Source organism: Echiichthys vipera (genome assembly GCF_963691815.1).
Source record: "Echiichthys vipera genome assembly, chromosome: 15".
NCBI classification, from domain to species: Eukaryota; Metazoa; Chordata; class Actinopteri; order Perciformes; family Trachinidae; genus Echiichthys; species Echiichthys vipera.
Window position 1 is genome coordinate 6,323,876 of NC_139840.1, and position 27,175 is coordinate 6,351,050.

The following is a 27,175-nucleotide window of genomic DNA, read 5'->3' on the forward strand; positions in this document are numbered from 1 at the left end:
TATTTTTTGACGGAGTGAATCAGTGACCAACTCAACACCCATAGGGCATTGTAAGCATTGTATTAAGAAAGCGATAAAAGTCTGAACCTGTGCATCTGTGAATATACAGTATAATATTCACCTTTAATTGTGTCTGGCCAGCAACATCATAACATTTGAGACAAGTGGACTTGTTGTAACTCTAAAGTCACTCATTAAAACGCCAAGACCAGCAGGGAAGTGTGACCAAATCTATTCACACCCAGGAAACTTAAATGCCTTTGCCTCAAACTGCTTCAGTGAAGCAGCTCAGTACGAAAAATAAAAAACTGGAAAATCTTGCAGGTCTCGATATTATTATTATTATTATTAATATTATTATTATTGGGGCGGCAGTAGTTCAGTCCATAGGTGACTGGGCTGGGAACTGGAGGGTTGCTGGCTCGAGTCCCTGTATGGACCATGAATGGAGAGTGGACTGGTGGCTGGAGAGTTGCCAGTTCATCGCCTGGGCACTGCAGAGGTGCTGTTGAGCAAGGCACCGAACCCCCAACTGCTCGGGGCGCTGGTCACTGGCAGCCCCCTCGCTCCAACATCTCTCCATTGGTTGCATGTATATAGGTCCTGTCTGAGCAAGTGTGTAAAATGAAAAAAATAATAATAGAGTGAAAGTTGAATTTCCCCATTTGCGGGACTAATAAAGGAATTCTTCTTCTTCTATTTAAATGCAGTAGTGTAAAGAAGTGGCCTCCATTAACTTGAGTATTGTATAACTTTTGAAGCACTTGTTCTTTACTTGAGTATAACCATTTCATGTGACTCCACAGGCTACGTCTACTTCACCACATTTCAGAGAGAAATAGTGTACTAGCACTTGCAATAAGGGCTACTTAAGCGACCTACTTTTCTAAAGTAGGCTACAGCTGACATATGAAGGCATTATTAGCAATGAATGATATAATATAACACCGACAATACCCACTGCATTGTGAGTATTGTTCACTTTAATAAATATTAATGTTCTTCTTCTGAAATGTTTAATGCAGGATTTTGAATTTTCACCATTTGGTGTTGCTACTTTTACTGAAGTAAATAATTTAATAATACTTTTTCCATTCCTGCAAAAAAACAAAACTTTTATGGATACATAGAATAAGTTACATTTTAGGGGTTGAAATACATGTTGCATATTGCCACTACATTACAGTAAAGCTTTTAAGTGGCACAGACACCACTGATGTTAGAAAATGACTAAAACATGTTTCAAGGGCAGTCTACATTAACACATATTTAGTGGATGGAGCATCCCTTTGAGTCGTAGCCTACCACACCTCCTGGCACCGTTACCGCAGCAGCAGAAGCACTAGAAGCAGGAGGCGGCGGCGGTCACGGTAACGGTGGTGGTGGTGGTGGTGGTGTGATCATGTGACGCTGCATTTCCGACACAACAATACAACACCGTATTGGTCTGCATACACGCTCCCTACTCCCTCCCACGCCTGGCTGTCGGTATGGCGGACGGCGAGAGGTCCCCGTTATTATCAGATCTGGGTGATGGTGCTCTTGGCAGCGGTAACGGCGGGGTGTCTCCCGGTGCAGCGCCCTACGGAGTGCCCAACAAACCACAGAGTGAGTATCCATGGTGCCCTCTCCTCCACCAGACTCCAGCTGGAATTAGCCTAGCTTACAGTAGCCTCCACTGACAGGGAAATCTGGTTAGCCTGCTAGCTCAGCTGTGAACCAGCCTGTGTTGACTGTGTTCGTGATGGATATAATGTGAGCTTCCAGAGCATGTCTTTATGGTCATCCCCGGGGGGTTGAATGTGTTGTTTTGTTCGGGACGTGAAGCAGAGACTGAAGGGAATCGTTGTGCTAACAGGCTATTAACCTAGCAACCGTTAGCTTGGTAGCTAGCTCTACTTAGCACCGGCAAACCATGCGCAAAGCTTCATGCTTGCAACTCAGAAGTAGTATCGTTAATTTATATTTTATATACGCTTTGTCACACAAATTGCTGCATGTATTTAACCAGCAGAGTAATAGCCACGGTGCTGGCAAGCTGGATAACTGTACCGCTTAGCTAGCTAGCATCTGAGAAACACCTGATTTGATTGACATATGAGAAAACCAATAGGGAAGCTGCAAGAGAGAGCTGCAACCAATGACAGCTCACACAGGGCGGGACTGTGTGCGAATACACTAATTAATGGAAAAAGCATGAGATATTGCTCTTAATTGTGTTTTGCTCACACAAACTTGCTGCTGGTTGCTGTAAATGAAGAGCAGATTGTTCTAGTACTGTGTGTTCTGATTCTCTAGATGAAACAGTCCCATTTATTCACTCAGTCTTTCTCATATTTCTCCGTCCCTCACTAATACTTGACTCTTATGTGTTGAAACTAACCCCGCTCAGCATTCCAGGAGTGTTTTTCTTCTAAAGCTCCTTTCAGTTCACCTCGAGACCAAATCTTATTATCTTGTTAATCGTAATGTACTTGTCATGGGAATTCAGGCTTTTTTTCTTTTTCCACTCCATTGCACAACTCATGTGAATGTGTTCCCTCAGCGATCTATTCATTTGACACTGGTCACACTACTCTTGTATTCAACACTCTTTCCCTTGTGCCCCTCCCTCCCCGTGCAGGCTTCCCGCCATTCCCCAGCCCGACTCAACCCTCGGTGCTCCTAGGAGAGGACCCTCCGCCCTACTCCCCTCTCAACTCCCCGGAGAGCGGCAGCGCACCTGTTATCAGCTGCAGGGTGTGTCAGAGCCTGATCTCTGTGGAGGGAAAGATCCACCAGCATGTGGTGAAGTGCGGGGTGTGCAATGAAGCTACGGTATGTTTCCAATGTGTACAGCCACATGTAAGAAAGTCTGTTTATATATACACACACAGGTATATACAGTATAAACATGTATTACATATATACATACATTGATTTGCAACACATGCACAAATGCATGCTTACATTGCATGCAGTATTATCTGTTGAAAAAACCCATTTAGTGCATTTAAGTGTCATATTCAAGCAATATACAAATCCTTCAAGTCTGACATTTGGTGAGCGGAGTTTCGCGGGTGCCATATCATCCGCATGTGCTGCCAGAGCCGGTTGAAAGTTGCCTACCTTTTAATGTACCTTGTGTATTGTCCGCTCAATGGACTGGATGCTTTCGGCTGAGATGCTGAGAGATTCGTGTGTCCAAAATTTGGGATCATTTCAAGCGGAGACTAAACTCAAACTCAAGTTTCGACCGACTGCAGGCCCGATCCTCATATCCTTAAAGTTGAGGTCCAGGCTTCTTTATGCAAACCGTGGGTGACCTCGCTGACCTGCAAACCTCACGGAAATCTTTTAAATGAACTGTCGTTGATCCAAAATGAAGACAGATTCAGCGACTGCATGGCCTGTTTACCACATAAAATTATTTAAGAAACCCATTTCGGTAAACTATTTTTCATAATGTCAAAGAAAATTTCCAAACCAGCCACCATGTTGGTCCGTTTTTGGTGTAATGGTCCTGAAACCCACAGCACAAACATTCCCGTTAAAGGTTAAGTATGTAGAATCTTCATTAAAAGCCATATTTTAAAAATAAATAAATGATACGACCACAGGTCTTTTTTGGGGGGTACAGAATGAAAGTATTGCTTTGCCATAAAAAAAATATATTTCCCGGGTTTGACAATGACTTTCTGTCCTATCTGTTTACATTGTACCAGCCAATAGAGGCAGAATTCTGTTGTTCGGCGCAGCTACTGTAGGCTGGCACTGGGTCCAATTTGCTAAACCTGCAGCTGCTTTGTTATTTGTCCCACCAGCTCAGTGATCAGAGACGACGTATAAGCAATACGCATTTGCAACACGGCCCGGATCATTCAAGTAATAAGAGCACAAATGTGCCTGGGCCGCGGGCAAAGAGGGAGGGGTGGACATGACTCTAAAGCACGGTACGAATGGACAGTGTGAGCGTGCCCCAAGATAAAGGCGTTCAACGGCATTAAAACGCACACCGAAATGACTACATTTCTCCTCGATCCGTAAGCTAGCTTTCATGTTTACTTAGCTGTAACGGCTAATGGTAACCCAAGTGGTGGAATTATTTTCTGTTGTTGCAACTGCGATCCTGAGACACTAGATGGCGGTGTTCTGCTCATTCTCCATATTCAACCTTAAGTAACACCACACAAGAGCGTTGAGTTCTTTAATCTGGTCGGTCCGGTCAGGTGAGTGCAATGTCATTTGAACTTGTGTGCACTAACAGTCACTGTGAAAACCTCCTAATGGGTTAAGCTATTGGTTTATGATGCGAGTGTAGCGTAGACAAATGACAGGATATATGAATATTTAACACTTGTATGAAGCTAAATGTTCACCTTCTGATCCGTCAGGCCTCTTTTATGTTAAGTCTTCTTTGATGTTATGAAGTCTAGTCGCAGTCTCGCCTGGTGCTGCACATTTTGCAAGACCGAGAAACAGAGAGGATAGACGGTTGAAACATGAAACAGCTAAGCCCTTTTATTAAAGGCTTTTATATTTTTGCATAGTATTGTGGCTTGATATTTTTTGGTTATAAATTATTCATCCTTAAAGTTAAGTACAAGTAACCTCTCTCTTTTTTGGTCTCATTATATGTCCTGTCTTTTTTGTAACGTAGCACTCCTCAGCCAATCTATTGAGATTTGCTCTCCTTGATGAAACATTTCTATGCTCTTGTGTGAGATTGATTTATTCATGGCAGTGGTCCGAAGAACCAATTGAATTTTGATTTCCCCATGCCATAAAATTGAATAATAACCCGGCATAACTGGTCACTTAATGTAAATACAGTAAGTTACTTCTAAGTTTATATGACATGTCAGCTGTTATGGGTTATTTTCCTAAGCAAGGAGTATGTAGTCAAAAAAGTGTACAATTGCCATAATTCCTCTCCAAATTACCAAGTAAAATGCTGATGGAAAAATCACGTTGGCCCCAAAAGTGCTCCAAGTGTTAAGAGATTTTAGCCCCAACAGCAGTAGATGGAGCCACATGTGTGTCACATTGAGAATGGTCTCATAGTTTTGTTTCTGTTGTAATTTACCAGTATCATTATCAATTCGACAGTTCTATAGTTCCTGGTCAGCTGTGGTAAGATAAATAATCCGATGACAGCTGCACTTTTACGTCCTTGGTTTAATAAGTTATACATAAGTTGACCAAATGTGAAAGTTTTGACCTTCCAATCCTTGCGGACTCTGCCGTCCTCTGATGACTTTTTTCCTCTTGAGAGGCTCTAGTGGGCTCAGTATTAAGGCTAGAGTGAAGATGTTTTTGTACCAACCATGTCATGGTGTCAGGGTAGCAAGTAAATAAAATTAGGCTCAATTTTGGGGAGGGAAAAACTGGTATGGCCATTTTCAAAGGGCTCCCTTGACCTCTCACCTAAAGATATCTGAATGAAAATGGGTTCAATGAGTAGCCCCATGTCTCCCCTTTACAGGCATGGCCGTTTTATGATAGTCCTGCACAGTCTGATCAAAAACATGCAGTTTTCTCGTGCAGTACATGTGTTATTATCTCCACCTATTCTAAATGTTGTTCAGTATTTTAATATATCTGCAGAATGGGGTCCCTAAACAGTCTTGTAATTACCTAAATTGGTCTAACTAAAAGTCTGGAAAGCTGAAAATCTTATGGATTTATTTTAGCCCAATTGTATTAATGTTTGATGATATTAGTCCCCATCATAGCCATTTCATTGTAGTGAGACCCCTTTTTAAACTATATACTGTGCATGTTTTCCTAAAATTAAGGAATTTCAATATATCCCCTTGTTTACAGTGTTGCAATATACTGAATCATCGCCAAATTCTTGCTAATACACACCCCTAATGGGAAGGTAAATGTAAATAATAATGTTTTAATCATGTCTTTGAGAAAACGGACCTCACAGAATGAAGAAGCTAAATGATTGGGACAATTGGAGGGTTGTGCTGAAGGTAACACGGCATGCAATTTCAACATCCGTCACTGCCAGATTCGCTGGTCGAAGGGGCTTCACTGGTGTGCATCACTCACTGTGCAGATCAGTGTGCAGATGGAAGTTGAAATGTGAAATGTATCCAGCTGCACCAACTGACAATATGAGCAATTTACAGATGGAGGAAACATATGCACGTGTATAGAAACATGTCCAGATTGTTGGACGTTATCTTACAAAACATGCAGATGAGGATGCATTTAGACTGAAATTGGCGTGGAGCATGCACCATTTGCATTGCAGATGGCACTTGAATCATACAGACGTGTTAAAAACCCAAGTATTGGCTCAAATCCAAAGATTTTTACAAGAGTGTGGACAAGAGGCAAAACAGAGGTTTGATCTTCAGGGGTCTTCATCAGTGTTAATGGGTTTTCTTTGTATCAGTCTCCTAATGTTAATTACGTAAATAAATTAGACATATTGAGATATTTAGTTTTTCTTTATTGCAGTTAATGGTTATGATCATGAGGCTGAACATCACGTTTTCTCTTCCAGTCACTCAGCTGCAGCGACGTGGGACAAGCCGAGAATGATTATATATTGTGGATGTCGGATTCAAAGATTCATGAAGAACATCATAGATTTATACTGTGACAAAGGTTAATTTCCCGCAACTGCACATTATTTTATTTAAATGAATAGATTTTATTCTAAATTGGGCTGAATAATAGAAGCAGCTGTCAGTATTTTGCAATATAGTTCATCAGCAATACAAACTGCAGCCTCCAAAACCGACATTATAACCTTTGAGTTCTTGCAGGGCTGTTGTATCAGACTGCAGTAAAAGTAATATAAATGTCGACACTGACGCATGTCTATATGACAGGGATTTGAATAATAATGAATGATGAATAATGATGACTTGTAATAATAGTCCCACCATCCCGTTACCTCCCTCCTTGCAGTGCAGACACAAACTTGACTCCCATCGCTGTTGTAAGTGAAACTGATGATGGAGCAGGAATCTCTCCGGACTCAATTTGGTTAGTCAGAGTTCAATGATGCAATGGAGAGAACCATCAGCAGGATATTGTCCATAAGTCCATAGGTTGGTGCAATATTGGTATAGTCCTATTTCTAATTTCTAAGTTCTCATTCTCTGGTTTGCTAAAACAATGTTTTAGTGACAAAACAGTTTGTCGTGACCTAGTGAGATTATAGAAAGTGGACTTAATACTTTAATATCCCCAAGGACCCAAGGAGGCAATTTGTGGCACAGCACAGTAAACGATACACATGATGTAGAGGTGATTGAAGGTACTCAGTCGCCACCTTGATCTTAGATACTCAAAGATCAGCTCTATGGTCACATTCAGATGTGTGATGAGTTCGAAGCCATGCTCCTCCAGCAGGCTGACCAAAGCAGTGTCATCCAGGAACACTGCCCTATGGCGCTTATAATAGAGGTAAAACGCACCTCTGACGTGGTGTAGCCCACCCTCACACTTAGGGATCTCCCTTGGCCTGTGACGATATTTCAGATCCATGAGTCAGAAGTTCTCTTTCAGTCTGTTAACCAGGATCAGTGCGTGGATTGTGTTGAAAGCAGACGACAAGACTGTAGACAAGTAGACCCATCAGCAAGATGTATTCCTGGTCTTTAGAAGAATACGCTCCTTCAGCGGTTAATTTATTAGGCAATGCAGTAGAAATATTATGGAACGAAGGTTAATTCTAAATGCAGCATACAACAACCAAAATCTTCTAAAGTACTACAGGAGCCTGCTGCATGGGTCCAAATCATATCATATACAAGTCCCATTTCTGAAGACCTTGTCTGCATTTTCCTCTATATTGATATTAAGGTGAAAGGCAGTGTGAGATAAAACTATTGCTTGGCAGAAGGCTTTTAGGCTTTACCAATAAATGTGTTTTTAACTGCAAAGAGTGAGCCCTTGATGTGTGTGATCAAGTTTTTAATCAGCTATTAATATTGCAAAAGAATGATATGATTATGTCTGTTATATCAACAGCAACAAGCAGCTCCTGAACTGTTAGGGACAATGAAGCGTATCATGATGTATTTCTGCGACCAGGGCTTGATATTAGTACCCACACACCCGCCAAATAGCTGTAATGCATTACACAGCCCACGGCCGGAGCACAGTGGCCCGTCCACCCTGGCGCTCACAGAATCCCGCACACCAGACCAGCAACCGAACCGCAAGATCCTGTAAAATACCCCCCAGAGCTCCATTCAGCGCAGTAGTAGTAGTCTTGATTGGGCATTTACAGTGGTCATTTTCATTTAAAAGGTTGTAAATCTTCAAGTAAATTGTAGCACACCATAGTCAACTGTAATTATTTCCCACAAACTTGTGGCTAGTGAAAATGCTGAGTGGCTGGTAACTTTGGAAATTAGTGAGCAAAAAAAGTTCATGTCAAGCCCTGACTAAGACTGCTGTACAGCCACTTCCAGTATCTCCCAGAATACCTCTCTCCCTCACGTAGTATTGGTTAATTCTCATCCGTCAAGAATAATTGGCTTGTTATCTGCTCCTATTCTAATTCGTTGTTCTGCTGTCTTCTTATCTCTCCCTCCTGTGTGTCTCTGTCTCCCTCTGCAGCCCATTAAGAATGCCCCAGCAGGGAAGAAGTACGTCCGCTGCCCCTGCAACTGTCTGCTCATCTGCAAAGTCACTTCCCAGAGGATCGCCTGTCCCCGGCCATATTGGTGAGAAATTCTCCCTGTGTGTGTGTGCGTGCGTGTGCATGCACACCGCTGTGATACTGCGAGAACACTGTGTGTCTGTGCGAGAGAGAAGTGAAGCAGAGGAAACGAGGTGCAGTGGGAGCAGTAGTCCCTCAATTAAGGCTGTGCTCCCAGTGCAGTTTACATGCAGTGCTCAGTGAGCCGGACGAGGAAATAACAACCTCATTATAACAGCCACATCATGTGTTTCACTTCTGCATATGGTCCATATTATGAGCAGGGTGTCTTAATTGGTAATATACGGTCTGTACTGTTGCCATTGGCCGTTGGTGTTGGGCATTATGTTGAGGTTTAATTTTCAATCTGCACCTAATTCATTCAGCATAGGTGCTTTAATTATGCACTAAATTCTACTAAAGCTACTAACCAAATGCACACTTAGCAAATTCATTCATATTATAATACCAGGGAGCAAAATGAGCACACAAGTCTCTTTAGAACCAAAACAGCTGAAAGTATAGTGGAAAAGTTCTGGTTGTACTGCGAGTAAATGAGTCGATACACTGCTGTACACAATACAACATGAGTAAAAACATTTGTACATTGGGGATAGAAAAGTTTCAGTTGCCTTCTGTCAGGAAATGACCCAATCAAAAAGCCATAACACACTTATTTAAGGTCAAGCAGATGCCAATGTGTTTGGATTTTTAGTGTTATAAACAGACGGCTGTTTTCAGTCTCTGAAACTAGATGGTTTTGGCAGCTCATGTGAGCATCATGCAGCTGCAGTGTCATTGGTAAGAGATTAATTTTGTTATGCCTAAGGCGTAAAATGTAGGAGAGCATCATTTTTAACCATCTTTTTTTTTTACATTTTCAGCTTCTACGTAAATATGTATAATGTTAAACTGTACATGACAAAAATCTGTTGTCATACACATTTGAAACACATAATTCTTCTCAGTGCAGTTCATACGGTAATATATGATTTTGTTTTTTCCAAACCAAATGACATGTCCTTGTTCAGCTTTAAAGAATATTCCACAACCTAACCCTTTAACCATTGAATTTACTGTGATGTCATTGCTCCTCTGGAACAAAAGAGGCAAAATGAGTTTTTAAGTTTGAACTTTGACTCTAAACTGTGAATATTGTGTAACAGAAATGCTTCAAATTAAAAGAGATGCTGAAAATTGTTTTCAGAAAAACAACATTGTTGACCCGTTGGATTCTGCACATTTCCAATGTAACTCTCCACAGTCCAGGTTTTACTACAGTTGACCAAAGGGAACCCATTTCGCTTAAAGTTCTACTCTATAAGAATTGAGATATTTTGTTTCTTTGGCGTTAAGATGTAACTGCAGGCGAGCCAGTTCTTTCAGAGCCCTCCATCTTGTCACATTCAGTCACTATGTGTGCTGACTTTTTATTTATTATTTATTTATTTTTGCTCTTTTGTAAACTTTATTGAAACACATTCACCTCTCTACTTCCAGTCCGTCCCCTATACAGTATGTTACCCTCTTTAATCAATACACACATACACATGTTCCTATTATACTTCTGTCCTTACTAAAAGCCTGACTCAGAAGTTGAAGTTCCTGATTTCCGATTACAAGTGAAGGCGGCATAACTGTTAGTGACGATCTGGGCCGGCAGACCAACAGCTGTCAAGAGCATCCCTAACACAACTTACATCCAGAGAGGGATCGTTTCCACAGACACTCAGATTGAAATACTCGACGAAGAGGCAAGTTTTTTCATTAGTGGTCATATGATCAGTCACCATTTATTTAACTCACTCTTTGATACAAAGGACCTTAAAAGACAATTAAACTGTTGAAAATCTTGGTCTAACTTTAAGTGATGCCAAAACGTTGTATACTTTTCTCAGAGGCTACTTTCCCTACATTAAATTGCTCCGTCACGGTTTTGCATTCAAACCAGATGCATCTGCGTGCTGCTGTCTGCTCAGGGATTCTGAGCGACTGTAGTTGTCCGAGGAAGTCTGTTGTAGAGAAACAGTGTTGGCGGTAATGAGAGGAGGCTGCTGACGGATCCCAAAAAGTGAAACTGTTGTCAGCCTTTTCCACAGCGTCAGAATGAGACACCTGTTCACAACATCAGGCAGCGATTATTCGTTTCCCCTTAGGCTGAATGATTTCTTGAGTTGCTTATGGTGCGAATGTTGACTTTGTGTTTCTGTCTCTTTCTAGTAAGAGGATAATTAATCTGGGTCCAGTTCATCCCGGTCCGGCCAGTCCTGACCCGCAGCCAGCCGGGGCACGGGTCTCCTGTGGACACTGCAGCAACACCTTCCTGGTACGAAAAAACCATTCAATGAATAAAATGAATAGAATAAAAGTTATTTTGTTAGTTACTTTAAGGTCCTTTTTTGTTTTTGTGAGTTTGTAGATGTATCACAACACAGCTTTTGTTAATTTCACAGATAAAGGAGTAGTTCAACATTTTGGGAAATTTGCTTTCATGCCAAGAGTTAGCTTGATACCGCTCGTATGTCTGACGTAAGGTTATTTATATATATATATATATATATATATATATATATATATATATATATTGTTTGTTAAATCAATGCAAAAATGAAGGTGTAAAAACAACATTGGGTGTGACGCAGGGGCCAGGAGCAGTGGCATCCTGAACTCTATAGACTAGCAAACTACTTTTATTTTCTTAGCATAGGTTTAAAAAATAAAATAAAAATAAATGTTACTCAGTTTAAGGGGAACTACTCCTATTTTCAAAATCCATATGTGTTGTTCCTATTGTCTAAGACAGTCCACATATATGAGTAAACATGAACAGCTCTGTTATATCCAAAAACTGGAGTGCTAAAATTTTATGATCAAGTATAAATCTGTAGAACATTTACTGTCAAGATGTTAGAGATGGCACTTTGAGCACCCAGGGGAATATTCGGAGTATATGGGAACACTTTTTTACACATCTTACAACGCTACAATAGAATAACGTTTATAGAAAGGTAAATAAAGATGTATAAAAAAACCCAAACTAAATCAGTTTCCCATTCATTGTCTATGGAGCAGCTCCAGACTATACCTGATGACATCTCTAGTTTCTGGCTTTGAGAGAGGGTAGCTCATGTTCCCATGATGTATGAATTAATATAAAAGTAATCGCTCTTCATCATCACTCACGACCCACTAGCGTGTGTGCCGGTGTCTGTATCTGCAGAGACCCTGCCCTCTGCCTGCATGTTCTCTTTTCGTCTTATTTTTGGTCTATGCGGGATGTTTGCGGGTGTAGGCAAAGAGGCATCCAGCCCATAACAGCGCGCTGGGTGAGCAGCTCTTTGTTTCCCAACTGTTGCCGCGTCACGCCCGTCCCCCTTAGCGTTGCATACTGATACACAGGGCACAAGTCAGTATGTCAAACACAGACGGGATGAAGCTCTGCATTAACACAGCGGTGTGCGGCTCTTGCTCACTTGACCATCACCTCTCTCTCTTGCTATCTCGCTCTTGCTGTTGAGTCGGCGAGGAAGGGCCAACTGAATGCTGTACAGTACTTACAGTAAGCGGTAGTTATTCCATATTGTACCTTTTTAACATTAGCATCTGTAGCACAGGCTTTATTGATTACTCTTATCAGCCTCAATGATAATCAGTAGGAATTGCAACATCTGTGCAGCGGCTTTTTATTAAGGTCTCTGGCACCAAACCGCAATCTCTTCGAATGACGTATATCTGAAACAGACCCAAGCAATAAAATCGCATTTGTCTGTAGGAAGCCAAGTAAAGGTGTTTATGAATAGGTGATACATGACTATGCACAATGGCTGAACAAAGCTTTGGCATTTGCCTGTTTGGCTTTCGTGTGTAGCTTTAATGATTTTTAGCTGAAATACCTTGTGACAGTTTCACAAGGCCTGCAAGGTTCTTGTTGTAAAAGGTACTGTATCACAGTTAGAACAGTGAATTATTGAAAAGACAAAACATCTGAGCACCAGGCCAAGTAAATGTTGAGTTATTGGTGTAGATCAATAACCCCATCAACTCTGCGCTGATATATTCGGGCCATTTGGTGCTAAAGGGAGAAGTCAAATTTGAACTCGCTGCTCTTTAACAAGTGTGGGACAGGTAAAGATGGGTTGGATAAATGGTGAAAAAGAGGAGGGCGGCGGAGTCAGAGAAAGGGAAGAATAGAGTTCGATGGATGGTTCAGGGTGTTTAGCATTCAGTCGGCCCTTTCCTACCTGCTTAAAGACAGGGAGGCTGAATGAAAATACAAATCTGTGCCCCGGGTGGCGGTGCGGTGATCCTTTTGTCGCAGATCTAGTGATAATGTTCTCTGTGCTTCCAATACAGAGTGTATTTTCAAAACAAGATGAATGCACAGCATGCACAGTGTATTCTGCTCTGCAGGGTTTACAAATGTATCACACCCCAACGTTAGGGAGGGAATAAATGTCTGCACCCCGAGAGAAGACTATTTTTCTTTCTCATATTTTGGACGGTGTGCAGTACCTGCTGGCGAGAGCTGGAATGGTTGTGTTAAATTTCTTAAAGTGTGCCATCAATCCATGCAGCAATAAGAAAATAAGACATCTGTAATTTGACGTGCAATTTATGATGACGTACATTGCTTCCTTTACTTGCCGTCACAGTGGATTTGCACTGATTTGTATGCACTATTGAGTCAACTTGTCATTTAATCAGTCTGGCAGCCAAAATGTAGATCATAGATCCATTAAGTCATTTGAAGTGGGATGTGCATTTATTTATTTATTCCCCTTTTTTATGGCACTTTACAGTCATTACAGACCATTAATCTATTAGTCAGTTGTATGCAGGTTTGATCTCTACACCCAGTCAGTTAAATGGCAGACAATCCTCATCACACAGGGCTCTTCACACCCCCTCCATAAGTCAGTCAGGTCACTAATATAAAAAATAAACCTTCTGGCCAGGACAAAGGCATAAAAAATAAATTATTCCAAATGCCAACGCATCATAAACAAGCAGTGAAGGACTAGGGATTTAACACCTGCATATATTTGCACTTCTCTATTTCCTGCACAGCCACACTAACCTCGATTTTTGTGTATACGTTTATATTGCGAGCAGTGTCAAAAACATATTTACACTACCTTTTTATGGAAAATGGCATTTTTTGGATTCTGAACGTGAGCAGCAGAATAGAATCCAGGTCCTTTGTAACGACAGTGACTGTTTTTTCATCATTATAAGTGATTATGTGACAAATTGCGTGTTGGTTTTGGCTGAAGCTGAAGGTGCCATGTCGTTCTCTTTGTAATTTCAGTGGACAGAGTTCACTGACCGGACGCTGGCCAGGTGCCCACACTGCAGGAAAGTGTAAGTAGCCGTAAGCAATTCATCCATCACACTCCTTCATTCTCACTGCTTTTACATCGTAGATTTACATCCCGAGGCTTTTAACAGAAGCTTTTACTCAGTGTGACCTCCACAGAGTGTACAGGTGGTGCCTTCAGGGTCTGCAACACATTTTCCTCACTGGCCTCAGAGTGTTAACACCGGCCTCTTAACATCATGAGGTTTCTGATCTATGGGATTTAGCTCCATGTAAGTTTTGTAGCTCAGGAATTTCCTTTAACTTTGCACCAAACCACATTCCTGTATCACTAGCCGCATAAGCTTCTTAACACGGTGAGCAAAGTTCTTTAGGGACTTTAGGGATGGGAATTAGCAGGCATGCGATGCAGTAACAACTGTTGCGATGCTAAAATGCACTTGGCTGAACAGAACAGTACAACTTCAGACATATAAGTGTGTGTCTTGAAAGTTCTATGTTAGTGGCTGTACATTCACGAATAATCAGAACAGACCTGACAGGCATGTTTATGTCAGTCACAAAAGCAACGGGTTGTTTCTTTTCACTGAACAGAGAAGGACCACAGTGTCAGTTGTATAACTACAATACACAGGTGTGCCCTGGCGGTCTTGATGAGCACCTTTTGACTGTTTGTCAAATCTAAAATAGCTCCAGAAGCTCGATTGAACATGGACAGGCGCTGCTGGAAGTCCAATCACCATCATCCTTCACATGTTATTTAAGTCCTGCACTTCTTGTGAGTTTATCTGCTTAACAAACAGCAGTAACAAAAAGGTTATTCATCTCCAAAATATACAAACTACAGTTATTAGACTGGAGTAGTTTTTGTCCTTCAAAAGTTGAAAGATGCCAAATGAATTTTAATAGGATGTAGCTGCTTCACTTTCAGGTTCTTGGTATTGTTCATCGTGACTCACTGTCACAGTATCATGGCTTTCTGGGACACTTGATAGAACAGAGTCATTATGATTAATGTTATTAACGCGCCTGTGCTTTTCCTGCTACGACAAGTCGAGAAGCCTGCTGTGAAAAGGGGCTCATACTTAAAACACAGGGCCATATCATTGCGTTGTATTGAATTTAATTTCCCCATCAAATGAATTCCACCCTTCTCTCCTGTGATGGTCCTGCAGCTCCTCCATTGGTCAGAGGTATCCCCGGAGGCGGAGCTTGTGGTGTTTTCTACTCTGCCTGCTATTCAGCATTTCCACCGCCGGGCTGATGGTGAGTGGACGCTACCAGACATCATACTAAACATCCAAGAGGCGTTACCTTTTTACGAGGCTAAAACATTATTGTCTCATCCTTTGTAAGTCTACGCCCCCCCCCCCCCCCCCCCCTTTTTTTTAAATTTTATTTTATTTTACAATGTGAAAAACTTACATTTAGAGATGCAACCAAGGTAGTAGGAAGAAGCAGTGCGATTACAATCTCTCCTTTTGTCGTCGCTTGTTTAACATGGAGGGTGTGCACCTCACAGACACTCTCCAGACAGTGTGACAGGCCGCTATTTGTCAGGGAGATAGAGCACAAACAAAACCTAGTCTCACTGTAAGCAGTGTTCTGGTTGCAACACCCACTGAATAGCAGAGCAGATTCTATTATTCCTGGCTGCTTTTTCTGTTTTCCCTTTTTGTAGTTTAGTCTCAGGTATTTGTGCGTACAACCATATAAGCCTCTCAGTGCATTTGATACCTTCTGTTTTTAAATTGTTGCTCTATAAATAGTTAAAATAACCATGCAATAGTAGGATATACTCTTAATCATTAGTTTTATCACAGTTTTATAGGCATTACGTGTGTATGCTCTGAAAGCTTGATAAATTGCTGCATTTGGTCTCTTTTTTTTATCAGTATAGACAATCAGTAGAAAATGAAGCATGGATATGTATAGAGGAAACGAGATAGTTGATACATTCTGCTTTATAAACAGCAGAGGGTGCAAGATGAGCATGAAACAGCGCAACATGGTATACAGTAGACACACAGGACACAGGATGGGTACGTGCCTGCAGTCATGGAGAACAGCAATGTGCAGACAATACATCTGCTGTATCATTACATAATGCATAATTACAATAACTGCCACACAATGAGATCAGGTTGTGTTTAATAAAAAAGCTTGTTTTAATTGTAAATATGGCACAAGAGCACAGGTTTTGACAGTTTAGGCTCTGCGCTATTGACGGTGCGTCAGTAAACTTTATCAGCAACAACCTAGGACAAACATTCATTTCCAGACTGCGTTTAATAGTAAGGAAGCAGCAGTTTGAAGTGCTTGAAGGTAGTTCACAAAGAGCGTAGTTAAGATGATTCATCACCATAACAGCTGTAAGTTTTTGGAGCTGTGGCGTGTCACCAAGTCAGCAACATGAGCTGAGAGATGCCACTTTAAAAAGTTGAGAGCAGCCTGTATCATTAAAGCTTTACACATCATTTACAGGAGAAGAGGGAAGTCATTCATTTAAGCAGGAGGTATACATTTCTTTTAAGCATATTTGATCTCTTTTTCAGTCTGCATGAGCTGTTTTGATTGCCTCATGGTTGGATATGACAGTCAGTCACACTCTCTTTAAATAATAATAAAGAACATCTGCCTGACAGTGTTTCTCACACACACACACACACACACACACACACACACACACACACACACACACACACACACACACACACACACACACACACACACACACACACACACACACACACCCCTAGCTGTACCTCATCCTGGGCTTGCGTAGCATTAATTTTCTAAGAGCATCAGATCTCTGGGTGGAAATAGTATTTATTACAGGAATTCTATGATATTCCTGTGAAGAGTGCAATAATAACAAAAACGCCTCCAAAATCACGCTTTTGACCTGTCCTCCTTCCATACTACTATTACTCCCATATTAGCTTTGCTCTAGTGTTGTGACTTTGAAACAGGAATTAATATTTCCATATTTTCAAAACGTCCCCGTGGGTTCTCTCAAAGTCACTTTTGCCATCTTCATTAAATAATTTTCTTGTGAGCAGCTGCACTCTCAACACTTGACGGGGAAGCTATTTTCTCTCTTACCCCTCCATCACTCTTGAGTATTGAATACAACTATAAATGTGCACATTTGAAACACTATAGTTCAGTGTCACTCCATCAGTCTGGTGCAGATGGATTAATCGCAGTCTATCGATACAGAATTGAATAAGGGAAGATGTGTTTGATTAAAAGAAAAAATGTTGTCATGCTGTGAACCAGACTGGTTCATCTTTTAACTTAAAAAAAAACAAAACACTGGATACTTGGCTGGAATTTTGCACAATTAGCGACAGCGTAAATGGGTCACATAATTAATGCATAGAACATTTTAAAGTATAATTATAGCTTTAGCTTTGTGGTTCCTGGTTTATTGAACTTGAGCTGGCTCATAATAATCACCACCACAACACACTCAGAATGTGCATAGAATTCCCTTAAAGGCTTTCTGGGCAACATCTGATATTTAACAGCCAGGACAACAACACTCGTATTGTTGTGCGTGCGTGCGTGCATGCATGCGTGCGTGCGTGCCTGCGTGCGTGTGTCAAAGGTGAGAACGAGCCATCGTCCCCCAACCTTATACCCTTGACCCATTTTGGGGCCATGGCTGGTGTGACTCCACCCCCAAAACGGTCTCTTGTCTAGAACTCCCTCTGTTGTGTTGTCTCTCTTCAGGCTGGGACGTGGGTGAAGGCTCAGACCTACCAGGGGATCTACGCCTCTTGGGCCGCGCTGCTGCTTCTGGTTCTCGTCACCTTGGCTCGAGCCTTCTACTGGGCCTGCATGAGGGTCAGCCAGCCCCTCCAGAACTTCACATAGAGCCCCCTCCAACCCTGCCGCAACCTCTTCATAACCCGCCCGGCAGGAGGAAAGATGGCTTTAAGGAAAAGAGAAGAAAAAAACACACACACACACACACACACAAAAAACAGAATATTTATTTGAATCCAACTCCAGGAAGAGAGAGTTTTCCTCCTCCTGTCCCTTCCCTTCCCTTTTAGTCGAATGTGTTTCTAAAACTGGATGGCGGCGGCTGCGACTGCTATATATCTATCAGTAATTATGATGATGCATATAGCCTAATGTACTGTTTATCTGTTCTAATCTCGTGGCCAGTGTGGGCTTCATTTTAATATTATAACAACTATAACAGTTTCTCTTCTTCTCTCCCCCCCCTGCTTTAGTCTGTGGCACATCGGTTGCACTCTTGCAACTTCTAAGATGCGGGCTTAAGCTCAGTCTTACATGTGAATATTGCCATTGTTTGTGATTCGGGGGCACACTCCCTTCCCAATCCTAATTTGACATTAGGTTTAGTATTCGAGCATTTAAAACATTTTACTTAAAGCGGCGATGAAGTCAGATGAAGCTAACAAATCAATGCCAGTAGAAGAAGAGTGGCTGGAGTGACATAAGCTTCCTTTTGTGAATAAAAAGATCAAGTAGGTGTAGAAGTGTGTCTGAAAAATTGAATTCAGCAGTACGTAAAGGTATGCTATGATGTTTTTGAACTCTTTTTCTGCTGAATTATCCCCTGGGACTGACTTTGATCCAAAGCAGCTTGAAAGCCTTAAAAGGAGGTGTGGTAGAAGGATTCAACGCACACACAGACACACACACACACACACACACATACACACATACACACATACACACACACACACACACACACACACACGTATACATTCACAGCCACAGGAATACATACACACACACAACAAAAGGAGAATGCTCTTTTAGAGTTGAAACGGCTCACAAACCAGTTTGTCAAAGGCGTCCTAGCCTCCCTCTTCAAAGACAGACATGCAAACAGATTTTCTCCATTGTTGGGGGCTGGGGGTGTGACATGCATACCATTTTTTATAAAAGTTGGATATTTTGTTGGGGTCCTTTTTAAGAGTGTAACCACATCTCTCATCCAAACTGTAGCCAACAGGTTTACTCTTCCTGTTTACACCTAAACATCACATAGCTCCAATTGACAAATAAACCACAATCCGGCATCATCCTCTCTCCCATTTTTTAAGATACATACGTACGTATGTCTAACACATCGGTGTGGTTTGACCGCGGTCGATTTTGCTCTGCTCTGCTTTCCAAAACAGACCGAAATAGGAAACAAAAGGAGAGAAGAAGAGCTATTGCCTGTTACAACGCTGACTTCTGCGTCCTTATACCTGCAAAATCCTATGAGTACAGGGCATGTTTTGGAATTGCTTTCTGTCTGTAGTTGGAAGCTTTCATGCTTTCAGGGCTTTCTAAGTGAATTTTAAGGGCTTGACTGTATGTTTCTCCAACTGAAAACTAAAACAACGGCGAGCTTTAAAAAAAAACAGTACTTCAGGCTTTTAGAGCTTCAGATAGCAACACTAGAATTCTGGGATCTAAATGCATCAGCGTTAAAATAAACTGTAATTGGCATGAAAGGCACCATATTGCTCAACTCCTTCAGTGTTTTGGTTGCCTTTGGGACCCTTCATGGTGAAAATCTGTCCATTGTCTTGTCATTGACAATGGAGGCTGTTCCTGAGCTTTTTTTACTGGTTGGTCCCAGATGGAGCAGCCACCTTAAGACCAGTGGAGCATCTGTAAAAGAGGAAAGCTCTAACCCCCACCCAAAGCCTAATGCCAGTCTCAATAGGTCAGTAACATAACACACACTACATGTTACATTCTCACTCAGTGCAAGTCCCATAATGACTTATCTGTCTGTGGTTCTGAATGTTGTGACATTTCTCTCGTTATGAATTATTAATTATGTGTTTTTTTTTCTTTTGATTGTAAATATATTTGTTGTTTATGTACAATGGAAGTGACTAAGCAAATTATGTTGCACTCTGAGCTTAACACTACTGCTGTGATCGCTGCAGACGTTTTATTTGTTGTTTTTAAGAAGGTTATTTTTGCAACTCTTTACCTGTTACATATTTAATGATCTGATGAACTAACCTAATAAGCCTCTGGACACCCAGCTCGTGTCCAAATCTTTAACCTTATCAACATAATCGCACCGACAAAACATTGACCGCATCACATTACCAAGCAATGACATTTCTATCTCTCTCACACACACGCACACACACGCACACACACACACACACACACAAACACCCAGCACCTTATACAGTAGTGAGAAACACTGCATACACCAGGTAAGATGAGAAGAAGTTACTCTGCTAGACTGAACTGAGGTCGCAAACAGCTCATTTAGAGGTGTCATGTTATTTATTATACACACTGCAAAAAAAAAAAAAAGGGCCACAAATAAGTTGTGTATCGAGTCCTAAATTCTTTTTTTTACCGTGGAAAAAAAGTCCCGTTGTTGGATGAGATGGTTTCACTTTCATCGAGACTGGACCAAGAATATATATTTTTTTTTCTTTTTTTGAAATCAATACAATGATTTGCCAGTTTTAAGTTATGGTCAGTGCTTTACTTGTTAAGACTGTGATCGGGGGGAAAAATAAGATTGAAGGACAGAAATGACATGACTTGTTTAGAAGACTTGTTTTTTTTTTTGCAGTGGAGTGATCATGTTTTATCCATGACGGCAAAATCAATCATGTTAATGCCAATAATCAAGAACCTGGCTGATGCTCTTTTCAGAGTTTGTTTACACACAAATAAAGACATGATGATGTACAAAACGGCCAGCGCACGTTATTTTTATTTACTAATGCACAGAATAAGCCATGGAAAGTTCATTTTACTGTTTTCGGTTTTGTTTCTCTGAATAAGTCTAAATGTAAGGCTTAAAGTAGAGGTAGCCTCAAACACCTTCTCAAAACCTATGATTTTCTGATGCAATGTTTTGAGGTAAACCTGCCTGTAGCTCTTCAAAGTTGAACTGTTGCATGGTAAATATTTTGGGAGCTTGCAATATTCAGTGTGTGAAAAACCTCCTTTTTCTTTACTTTGTATGCTGCTGTTTTCCTGCACTTGTGTCATTGCGTTTGGATGTGTACGCGCACAGTTCCCAACCTTTTTTGTATGATGCAATTCCACCGCTCGATCAGATCAGCTCAAGTACTCCTTGATCGACACTACAGTCCAGTTTGCAGTATGTTATTTTGAATGAATACTGAGCCGTAAGGTATCTAACACTTGGTTATTCAGTTGAATTGTCAATGTTTAGGCAGGTTAACATTAGTAGCCTAGCATTTTACTACCTCTAGAAGTGTCAGAAACTGGACTTTTTGGCCGTTTTTCTTCATTACTTTGAGCTGACTTAACTCTTTCAACCGTCTACTCTAGATAACGGTCTCAACCATTCATTACTTTTAGTTGTTTCATCTGTTTATAAAAGTACAAATTTTAGCGGGCTATTTCAACAACATATCAATTTACAGTGGAGTAGCTATTTAAACGGTTTATGGAATTAGTGTTAAATAAATGGTTGGAATAATTAGATATTTTCATTACCCTTTATTTAACCAGGAATATTCCCGTTGAGATTGAATCTCTTTTCCAAGGGAGTCCTGGCCAAGACAGCAGCATCAACATACAAGTTTCACATTTAAAACCAAAACAACACACAACTAAACATAACACACACCTAACATTATAAATCAACAAAATAAAACGGCATTAAAAATAAGGGCAGATCAGTGCCCAGAGACAGTACATGTGCAAATTGTATTTAAAAAGTCCTTAATCCTCTGTTATACAACTGATATCTCTGTTGTGGTGCCGTTGCGCTTAGCTAACCATTTAGACCATTTATGCAGAAGGTTACTTTGATAATTGGCACAGTTTACTAACACCATTCACCTGTTGCCTTTAGCCATTACTGTTCATCCATTACGTCTAGCTAACTGTTTCAACCATTTATCCATTATTTGGCTGTTTCAACCATTTATCTGTTACTTTTAGCTTACTTTTCTCTGCTTTCTTAACTAGTTTCCATGCCGTCAGTTGCAATGCACAGGTTTAATGTGTTGACAATAAGGGGTGCTGTGGAGTCAGCCTATTGTAGCTAGACCTTTTCTTCTTCCCCGTCACTCACACTCACAGGCGGTCACACTTCACAGTAGCCTGGCGCAGCTGCTCCAGCTGGGCCAAGGCCGTTTAAACAGCCTAGCTCTGCTGCCATTGAGAGGACACTGGTCAAGTCCCTGGAAAAGACGCCTAGTTGGTACGACAGGGTCAAAAAAACGAAACGGAACAAAGGGTAGAATTTACATATAAATAAACAAACACATTTATGATGTAGGCCAAAGAAAACGAGCTTCCCCTCCTTGAAAGAGCAGCAGCCACCACTGGTAATTCACATACATTTCAACAAGGAACCTATGAAAATAAACTGGGACACATTTAGATTGTTTATGTTTACAACTGTGAAATGGTCTAGAGCTTACAGCATAGGCCTACACCCAGGGGCGATTCTTGGACCAGACCTTTATAGGGGCTCAGGCTCAGCCCCTAATGAGAATCGTGACATTTTCCCAAGTGAAAGGGGTTGGCAAGCAGCTTATTCACCCTGACTTTGAGGAACACCATAGAAAAATCCATGCTGTGATTTGGTATCAGAAAAGTTTGACATTTTAAAGACTTCTGCAATAATTGCATTTTTCAGAGATTGGATTGCGAGCACTTCTGTTGTCAAACACTGTATACCTAGGGAAGACAGTTTCATGAGGCTGTGATTATCCTAGACGTCACAAAAGCTCATTGTATACAGTAAGGTCAAGTTTCAAAAAACGGTCTCAATGAAACCGCTATGGGGACTTACATCATCACATATAAATACAACTGGGCTTATTGGATCCACAATAGTCTCAGCTTTCTAGTCATAGTCAATTTATACAAATCCTAGACTGTTTGGGGATTTTATGCAGAAATATTCAAATAGGAGAAAATAGCACATTTATACTGCATGAGAAAAACTGCATAAAGCGGGCATGTCTGTTAAGGGGAGACTCCTGGGTACCCATAGAAGATATTTTCATTCAGATATCTTGAGAGGTCAAGGGGGAGCCCTTTGAAAATGGTCGTGCCAGTTTTTCCCTCGCCGAAATAAGCCTAAGCGTTATTTAGCCCCCTCCCCGACAGACTAGCATGAGGTGGTTGTTACCAATGGATTCCTTAGTTGTCTAGTGTCATGTCATTCCAACATTTTACAGCTTTGAAACAGCGCTTTAAGGGGTTATTATTTTTAATGTTAGGGGTTCCTGAGATGAAATCTAGGTTTGCTTGAGCACCCATAAAAAGAGTCTAAAATTGCCAGTGCCTACATACTGAAGCCCTGAAAGGCAAATGGGAAAAAAAAAATGATTGGGCATTGCTGGCCGAAAGTAGAAGTTATTATCCCCTATGTAGGAGTTAATATTTAAGGCTTAATTAGGCTCTTTTGCAGGCCAGAAATAGCTGTGCTGAATGAAGCGCTTGGTGCATGATACAAAGGGAATAGAAAGTTACTGTGCATAGGCTCCCACTTGGATTAAACAATGTAGTTATGTAGATATAAGTCATATTGTGAGGAGACTGATGGGCTGCTCTTTCTACCATCTGTCCACATGGCTACTTAATCTTCACAAACAAATGTGGGTGACCATGATCACGGTGTCTGCAGTTAGCATAAACTAAAGGTATACCTAACATGTATAGCAGGGTTGCCCTACTCCGCTCCTGGAGGGCCACTGTCCTGCATGTTTTGGGTTTCTACACACCTGATTCTAAAGATTTTCAAACCTGTGACGAGTTTCAGCTGCTTGATAACGAGCAGAGCATTAGACTCAGGTGTGTCAGAGCAGGGAGAAACCTAAAACATGCAGGACAGTGGCTCTCCAGGAGCAGGGTTGGGCACCCCTGATGTATAGGATGCACCTGGATGCAAGAAATTCCATATGTAAAATAAATAAATGAATAGTGTACAGTAATCAATACAACTGTGATTACAGATATTTAAATTGTAATCCTATACACTACTTAAACTGAACAAAATTACAGTAACACGTTACTTAGAAAGTAAGTTCATACCTGACGTTACCTATTTTTCAACTGTTTATCAATGAAGCAGTGTTTTGTTGTTGCTAGCTTTGGTAAAGCTTTTTCAGAGCAGACAATTTGTCTTGTCATAGCTATTTAAAGTCTTTTTATTTAAATAAATAAAGAATCCTCCCAGGGTCTTTTTCGGCAAATACATTCCTCAAATAAGCCATCGAGACAATTTTCCCGTGTAACAACTACTGACAGAGATATTCCAGGGAGTCGCTAACAGCTGGCTGTGGCTAACACTGATTAGCTCGGGGTATTAAGGTGAACGCATTAGAACAGCTTTTAACAGCTGTTTCAATCACTAATACTGCTCAAAATAACACCAAACCTCTGCAGTTGCATGAAAAGTATCCCTACACATAAAATGATTGATGATTTATTCCAGCAAAACACGTACACTTTGTGGTTTGTGGCAGTTTGGTGAAATTTAAGTTAATAATAGGTGTCAAAGGTTTGGAAAAGTCCCAGATAGGGAATTTCCCCACAGCAATGAAATGTCACGCGAGGGGGTGGGGGCGTGTGTTGAAGGGGCTACGGGTAAAGGTAGCTCCAAAAATACTGTAGCATCAGTCTGGGTGTGAGGGCATTTTTTAAGTGGGCCTGTGGGTACTGCCAGGCCCATGGGCACTGAAGAAGAATCTTTATGCTGCCAACAGAGTGACATTTTTTCACCGTGGCCTGGAATCATTGAATACTGCAACACGCTGTGTGACTGCTATGGAGGATTCTCCGTCCCTCATCAACCGCACCGTACTGGACACTTTTTTAGCATCTCCCCAGAATAAATTGGAAGAGGCTACAGATTCCTAGATAAATCATGCGCTAAATCATGCGATCCTTTTCATTTCATTTGGTAATCGACTTGAATGGACTTTACTATGAGAGGAGCTGGTACAGGGGCCAGTTGGTAAGTCTTTCAAAACACTGTTTTAATAAACTCTAGGTTAGCTAACTATGTTATCTACTATACGTATCATGCTACTGCAGAGGTTTGGTGTTATTTTGAGCAGTATTAGTGGTTAAAAAAGACGTTTTAATGCCTTCACCTTAATGCCCCGAGCTAATCAGTGTTAGCCAAGGCCGGCTCTTAGTGACTCCCCGGAGTATCACTGTTAATAGTTCTTACATGATAAAAATTGTCTCAATGGCCTATTTGATGAACGGATTTGCCGAAAAAGGGGACCATGGGATGATTTGGTGCCGCAATTTCACTCCTACCTTCAAGATATTAACGCCTAAATAGGAGATAATATCTCAAACGTAGGTGTAAACCGACAAAGCCTGCGTTTTTTCTTTTCACCTTGCCTTTCAGGGCTGCCGTACTGTACCTACACCAATTTATTCCTATTTGTGTGTTTATTTTCCTACATAACATAAATATGTAGATGTATTTTGTAATCAAATCTTAGCTCAATCTCAGAACCAAATTGGTAAATTGGTCTGATTAACATACATATGCATATATAACACACACACACACACACACACACACATATATATATATACACATATGCAGATATTATCAACATTAATATTCCTTCCTAATTCCTATTTTCTCACAAAGTATTTGACATGCCACTCTATTATTGCAGGTACGTCAACGTACGTACGTTTGGAGATAAGGGGAAACCTAGGATTAAAGCTGTCATCCACTCTTAATGGAGATAATTCATAGTTATTAAAATGAGTGAAATCAAACCATTCCTCCAGTTTTAAAACCACTAATTCAAAGCTTCGTGCCGTTCATTTATAAAAGACTTTTTTTTAAAGAGCTTTTTTCCTTATTCCCACAAAATGTTGAAAAAAACGCTCCTCTTTTTTTTTTCTCACACATCTTGGCCCCTGTTGGCCTCTTGAGTTTCATGCGGATATATTTTTTGCCTGGACACAAAGAGATGGAGGGATTAAGGACATTGAGAAACCTTTTAGAAACCACAGCTCCCCGGAGAGCAACGCAAACCACTGAGGCTAAGAGACCAGAAAGTGGAGGGGGAAAGGAAAAAAACGGGAAAAACAAAAAAAAAAGCCCTAGGAAGTGAGGAAGACAATTGGTCCTCACCTTCTGGTTTCAAGTGCGAGGGCATACGCTTGCTCTCACTCTGTAACCCAGCGAACACACACACATGGACAGACTGTTAATACAAGTGCTTTAGGTCCATTTTATTGTCATTGTATTGACTTAATTTTTCATGTGTGCTTTACTTCTTTAGGGGATGTTGCTGTCTCTGCTCTCTCCCTCTCTCCACTTTTGTTCCCTCTTCTATCTTGTTATGTTTCCCTTGTGAGGTATGTTAGCGACAACTCAGCTAATGTGGGACTCATAAGACGGTGTAAGGCAGGAAGGAGAAAGGAAATCTAATTTGCTGGAAATCTTATTTGTGCCTTCCTTACACCGTGACAGTCACCACGACCCAATGTATGTGTGTGTACTGCAATATATAAGATCAGACTTTTTGCACATCACTTCACAGACATTTCGCTCATTGCGATTTGGCTAACCCGGTCAATTAATGCTAATTATTTTTCACAGCATTCGACAGCATGACAGGAGCCTTTCAGAATGCAGGGATTAAATGCTAATGGCTTTTGCATTAACGACATTTGATAAATCCTCCTTTTTAATTTTCGGATGGGGGTTCCTGATGCCAAAATTCTGACAGAATCTGGTAAACCCTGATTTTTTATAATATCTGCTTATCTTAGCTATTTTCATTTCTTTTTCCTTTCCTCGTACATATGTGCATTTTCTTATATAACATGCACATAACACATTTAACAAATATGCTCTTTCCATTAATATTTGAGGAGCTCTTTTCCAAAACGCTATAAATCCATTTGAATAGTTTTCAGGAAAATTACATGTTTTACCCAGACCCACACATTTGGTTAATATTCAGTTTATCTTGTCAAAATGGTTTTTATGGCTCAGTCTGAACGTGTTGAACGGACGGACGAAAGAAAAAACTCTCCCGCTTCAGAGCGCCGCCATGTTGGATCGCATAGGACGCTCACTGGATTCTGATTGGTCGAGAGGACGTATCGCATTTAGGCTAAAAATAGGTTTGGCGCTGGTCGCGGTTTGGAAAGGAACTGCATCTTGAGACCATTTTAAACAAGGAAATAAAGAGATTTGGCAGAAACAC

At 40.9% G+C, this 27,175-nt stretch overlaps 1 protein-coding gene across 1 annotated transcript; it reads left to right on the top strand.

Moving 5' to 3' along the window:
* The first annotated feature begins 1,465 nt into the window (after positions 1-1,465).
* On the top strand, positions 1,466-18,911 carry pip4p1a (phosphatidylinositol-4,5-bisphosphate 4-phosphatase 1a). The gene is made up of 7 exons (XM_083928214.1): positions 1,466-1,608; positions 2,624-2,817; positions 8,575-8,681; positions 10,877-10,982; positions 13,965-14,017; positions 15,149-15,239; positions 17,712-18,911. Exons 1-7 carry the CDS (start codon positions 1,491-1,493, stop codon positions 17,853-17,855), a joined length of 813 nt encoding a protein of 270 aa, XP_083784340.1. The 5' UTR covers positions 1,466-1,490; the 3' UTR covers positions 17,856-18,911.
* The last annotated feature ends 8,264 nt before the right edge of the window (positions 18,912-27,175 follow it).

Excerpts from the sequence above, each read along its gene's own strand:
- pip4p1a (XM_083928214.1), top strand. The coding sequence starts at position 1,491 with ATGGCGGACGGCGAGAGGTCCCCGTTATTATCAGATCTGGGTGATGGT. Across the intron at positions 10,983-13,964 it reads ACTGCAGCAACACCTTCCTG|TGGACAGAGTTCACTGACCG; the intron begins GTACGAAAAAAC and ends TTGTAATTTCAG. Across the intron at positions 15,240-17,711 it reads TTTCCACCGCCGGGCTGATG|GCTGGGACGTGGGTGAAGGC; the intron begins GTGAGTGGACGC and ends GTCTCTCTTCAG.